The 5,519-nt window shown below is 47.1% G+C and overlaps 1 protein-coding gene across 1 annotated transcript; it reads right to left on the bottom strand.

Annotated features, from left to right (window-relative positions):
* Nucleotides 1-1,193: 1,193 nt before the first annotated feature.
* Nucleotides 1,194-3,484, bottom strand: LOC121153235 (disintegrin and metalloproteinase domain-containing protein 20-like). The gene has a single exon (XM_040975711.1). It carries the CDS (start codon nucleotides 3,482-3,484, stop codon nucleotides 1,238-1,240), a length of 2,247 nt encoding a protein of 748 aa, XP_040831645.1. The 3' UTR covers nucleotides 1,194-1,237.
* Nucleotides 3,485-5,519: the final 2,035 nt, after the last annotated feature.

The raw sequence follows: 5,519 nt of genomic DNA, 5'->3' as shown, positions 1-5,519 counted from the left end.
TCCCCAATTCTGAAGGAGGTTTACTGTTCTTCTGGTTCTGAGGAACATTCAGGGTTCCTGTCTGTTGTTCCAATGACCCTGGGTCCCACGATGAAGGACTCGGGCTTCTTCCATCCCGTGTGGTAGGTCCAGAGAAAGGTGAGGATATGTCCTCTGAGTTCTCGGCCTCCGAAGGCATTCCAGTTCCCCGTGGTCTCTTTGGCAGTTGGGATGCAGTCCCTGGTACCTGTACTGACAGTCTTTGGTGGGGATCCATGAGTCTCCCGGTTTGGGACACAAGCCTCCTCTTGTTCACCTGCTCCACTCTGGGTGCCTCCCCTGCTTTGTGCATGTGACCACCTGTGAATAGGTTGCTAGGATCTCTTTTGATTCCCCCTGTATGTCTTTGTGTTTTTACCAATGTCTAATTCTGTTTTGAGTCTATTGTCCATAGGCTACCTGCTATGCTCCTGATAGGATACTCTATACGTCTTCCTCACACCTTCAAAGCAAATGGAAGACTTCCCTGCTCTCCTGCTCCATTTCTGAGTAGCACAAGGTTTTGACAGTATATTAGGTATTGCAATTTTTCACAACACATGGTTTGAGACAGTATTAATTACAGGTTCATCCGAGGAAGCTTAACTGTCATTGGGGATCGATAGGATTGATTCACGTTCACAAAGCACTGAGGGTTCAAAATGGAACTATCTAAGCAGCAAACAAAGTACAGAATTTTGCTGAAAGCCCCTGGAGCTCACGGCCACCATGCGGTCATTCTCCCTGGCCCTAGTCCCACAACTTCCCGGCCCCGCCCTCAGCTCCAGTCCATAGGTCATTCATCAGGCTCTCGGACAAGTAGTAGAGCAGCCCAGGCCAGCTACACAGAGCTCCGTGGCAGCCCACGTGGCTCCGGCCAACCCCGGGAGGCAGCTCACCACTTGCAAGTGGCATCTGCCGTGTGTAATCCAGTCGTGAGGCTTTGCTGAAAGCCCCGGGAGCCATGAGGTCATTCTCCTTCTTGAATACCTTAAACATGAATTTTAGTAAGCCCAGTTGCTCTTATTGAATCTGAGATTTTTCTGGCTCACCTGCAAAAGTGAAAAAACATGACCACATCATAAAATATGTTGCAAGTAACAGCGTTTACTGTCTTTATTAAGATGTGAGTTTATTTCAAGATTAATCCCTCAGAATGGCCAGAGGACATGAGGATTGTCAGTGTAGAATGACTGCATGTGAGGACTCCCAGTGATATTTACAAAGAGTCATCACTTTCATATTGATCTTGCAATACTTTTTTCTCTATGTGCCTTTTTGCTGTTGTAAGGACTCCAATGAGTAAGGTGAACAAAAAGGAGCCTAAACGAGCAAGTGTTACAATCAATTCAATGTTGTAAATTTCACGAATCCTGGCTTGAATACCTGGGTCTAAGTCAGGTATAGGGCCACTGTCTACACTACCACCTCCACCTTTTTCAGCACATGTCGGTGGTTTCCACCCAGGCATGCAATGACAGTTTTTGTTGCTGTTACACACTCCTTTGAAATTGCATTTCTTCACATCACAGTCAAAATGTAAGTCCTCATGAAAAGTACAGTTCTGGTTTAGACAATATTTAGCAGGACCACATGTTGCCCCATCAACTACAAGCCCCATTTCTGGCATTTCTGCCCCCTGATGTGCATCATATCCAAAGCATTCTTCTTGCTTAACATCTTGAACTAATAAGCGTCTAAATGTAGTATGTCTCCCTCCACCAGGTATTTCCTTGACTCCACCACAGTGCAGCATTCCACATAAAACATCATCTTCTTCACATTTCACAGGTTTGATTCCCCCTCTTTGCAACTTAACCCCACAGTTTCCAAGTCGATCACCTATGATATTCAGTTGGTCATAGCATGCTTGTGAGGCATCACCTATTTCATATCCAAAAAGGGCCTGGCACTGCATATTGCGGTCACTGCAGTTTCCTCTGATACAGACGGCTACAGGTGAACATGGGGTTCCATCCTGGATGTAAACGTCCTGTGGACATGCTCCTTTTTTCCCATCACAATATTCTGGCAGATCACAAATACCACGGGTGTCTCTGCAAAGCACTCCAGGAGTCAAAAATTTACAGTCCTTACTACAACAAGAAGTGTGGTCACAGACACTGCCAAGGGTGTAAGAACAGCTAGTATCACAACACTTATTTATGGCGCACTCTTTAAAGGAACCGCAATCACATTGCTCCCGTCGATTTATTATCTTGTCTCCACAACGAGGAACTACATATGGAAAATTATCATATGGGACATTTGGTTCACTCAAGCAAGGATCCCAGAAAACAATACGTCTGTATATGTGCTGATAGGAGCAGTTGCTCACTATATCCTGAAGACCAGGGCGGTGATACATGACACAGCTAGTTCTACGGAAACAGCGGCATTCAGCTCCATCATGTTCCATTCCAATGTTGTGACCTAATGTATGTGCTGAAATAGTCGCAGCCAGAAATATGTGGTAGTGTGCTACAAACACGAATCCGGCTCCCCAGTTAGGATTGCATATTCCAGCGTGGTGTGCATAATAATTAGCGCCGGCAATGCGGTGTCCTGTGTAAAGTAATGAAGTCGAATGTGGAATTTCAGTATACCAGGTATGCCATTTCCATAAGCCAAAGGCTGTAACAATACTTCTAGCAGCTTGTGTAAGATAGAGGTCCAACTTATCCTCTTCATTCCAAATGCATAAAAGACGTATGGCAACATTTAGGGATGTTGGCCTGTAAATGGAATGTAGTATATTGTTAATAAGGAAAACACTCTCTATTACTCGAGTTTGATTTTGATCCATATCCCACAAAGACAGGGAAATAGTATAGTGCAGTTTCATGAGCTTATAATGTATCTGCCACAAATAAGCAGGACCTGCTCTAGGAGTTGCTGCAGGAAGCTCCTCTTCAAAGGCTTGACTGATTTCCTCTGATTTAATCTTACAATGTTTATCCTCCTCTTCTCTTTCTTCTGACACAAGTAGGGAAACCACATGCTCAAATGTTGAAGAAGCTTCCAGCGGTTTGATTTCATAGGTGACATCATCTATCTGCAGCATGCCACGCAGACCTCCATGGCAGGTGTCCAGTGTGGCCATGGACCCAGGAACCTCTTCCAGGTAGCTGTAGTAGTAACAGTCTCGGGGGACAAATGGGTAGTCTTCCTGCATGGCACCCTGGTCATCATCAGTAACAATGGGAAAATTTCTGGGCACCAAGTTCCTCTTGAGCTTCATGTGGAGCACGTGTCTTCTTCCCTGGAAGCGCATGCTGTAGGAGAGTTGGTCTGGTTTCTCAAATGTATTTGTCCTTTGGGTCACCTTCCTTGGGATCACAATTTCAGAAGAAGCAAAGCGCCATCCTGGGGGTGTGTGGGAGCAGCTGGCGGGGAACAGGAATGCCCAGAGTACAGGTAACCAGAGAGCACCTTTTATGGGGACCTGAGTGCAGGCAGGCTCCATGAGTGAGGCAGCCAGTGACCAAATCCAACACAGTCACGTGGCAGGTGGAAAAGACTATCCCTAAAGCATCACCTTTCCCAGCAGGACTGTTGTGAGCAGAGCAGAGCAGAGTGAGGGACAGCCTGAGTGGTGAAGGAGAATTGTCACTGTATTACATAATAATCATGGGGCACTGACATCAGGAGGACTTTATGAACAGTGAAGTAGGGACCTTGAGGCCAGAGGTGTTAGGGAAATTGGGAAACACTGAGTCAAATAATTGTGAGAAGGACCTTTACCTACTGGTGAAATTGATGACAAGCTTTTTTTTAAAAAAAAAATATTCACACCTAAAATACTTTATTACACATATTTTATTTGTATAGTTTACCATACATGTATCTTCAATATTCTCTTTTTTTAATGTAAAATTTTATTTTTATTTTGACAATCTTTACATAGTTAATTAGGGTAAGAAGGTTCAAGGGCTACGGGAAAGTGGATAATACTAGTATGTTTTCCATATTGTTACCTTCATGTTTAAAGGGGGGTATTAAGGGAAAAGGCCCACCCAATTTCCCACCCTCCCCAGGTCCTGGATGTAGGGCATGCTCTGAGGTTCTTGCTCAAGTGGTTTTGATATTGCAACAGTTATGAATTGCTGTCAATCTTGCCACTCCAAGCACTATGAGGTCTTTGAAAGATCCACTGATTGACATAGTCCATCATAGCTGAGATGGTTGGTTGACCTGTTCTGTCTTCTCTCTTTTCTTTGTTAGGGTTCTGAGTCCAGCATTTAGATTAGGAAGATCTCCAAAGAAACTTCTTGTATGGGCTAACAAGTATAGTGCCTGGCACTGTCCATCGCCCCATCAGCTGGTGGTTGCAACTGCTGGGTTGGTTCTGTTTTCACTCCCGACTTCCACTGGAACCAATGGGTGTTGCAGTCCAGCCTGGTTCTGCCCAGCACATACTTGGCCCTCACATAAGCCAGTGGGAGCTGCAGCCTAGTTGGAGCGACTCACAATAACCCCCACCAGGCCCGCCCCCTACCCAGGTTTGCCAGTAAGTGTAGCAGTAATCCAGTCTGTCCCACACCCCGTTCCACCCCAGCCGCTATCTTAGTTTCATGTCCTCCCGTGGAAGTGGTAGCCCAAGAGGGATGAGCCCACTATTTCCCTCCCAGGCCTCTCCCACTCCCAGATTCCAGCTGATGCTGTGGCTAAGCCCAAACAACCCTCGCCCACTTTAATTTTGTTTGCACCAGTAGGAATAATCAGCCCAGCCCGGCTTTTCCCTGATCTAGTCCACATGAGGCGCACAAGTGTGGTAGCTCTGCCTAGTCTGGTCTGCCCCCATCCCAGCCTATGCTCTCCTGTGGAAGTAGCTGTCCAGCAAAGGAACCCTCCCTTATTCCCCTGCTGGCTCTGCCCACTTCCTTTCTTGTTCTCAGGCTGGTTGGGCGCTGCGGTCCCTTCTGGTACAGGCAACCTCACCTTGGCATTCCATATTGTGCACTGGTCTTTGTTGCCACCAAACCTGGGTCGACCCACACTGGTGCCTGGATTTGCCAGTGGATGACGTGGACAGATTCAGCCTGGTCTTGCCCCCACGTCTGCCAATTGTATGCCAGTGTGTAGCTTTCCATGACCTTTTCTGGACTGTTTCCTATCATGTTTCTTGCGCTTACCTGCCGGGTCTGTGTCCTGCCAGAAGAGTTGCCCAGGCTCCTCCATCAGAACCTCTCCCAATGCCAGGTTTCACGCTTACCAGTGGGTCCATGAGCCAACCCTACTCAGTCCACCTCCTGTCATAGCAGGAACTGTGGCTTTTCCTGACTGGCCTTCAACCCAATCTGGTTCTTGCTGTTGGATGTTCCAGCCCAGCCATGGTTTGTCCATACCCACATATGGCTCACACATGGCTCAGTAGGGCTTTGAGACCTTGCCTAGTCCATCCCACATCTGCCCTGGTCCTCCAGGACACCAGGGGGTGTTGGGGTCCGGCCCGGTTTGGTGCATCCAATCCCAGTCCACACTTGTGCCAAGGGAGACTA

This window comes from Ochotona curzoniae, unplaced genomic scaffold, assembly GCF_017591425.1.
Source record: "Ochotona curzoniae isolate NIBS_2020 unplaced genomic scaffold, NIBS_Ocur_1.0 contig_2688, whole genome shotgun sequence".
Lineage (NCBI taxonomy): Eukaryota > Metazoa > Chordata > Mammalia > Lagomorpha > Ochotonidae > Ochotona > Ochotona curzoniae.
Note: the sequence above shows the minus strand (reverse complement) of the source record. Positions and strands in the feature narration are given on the sequence as shown.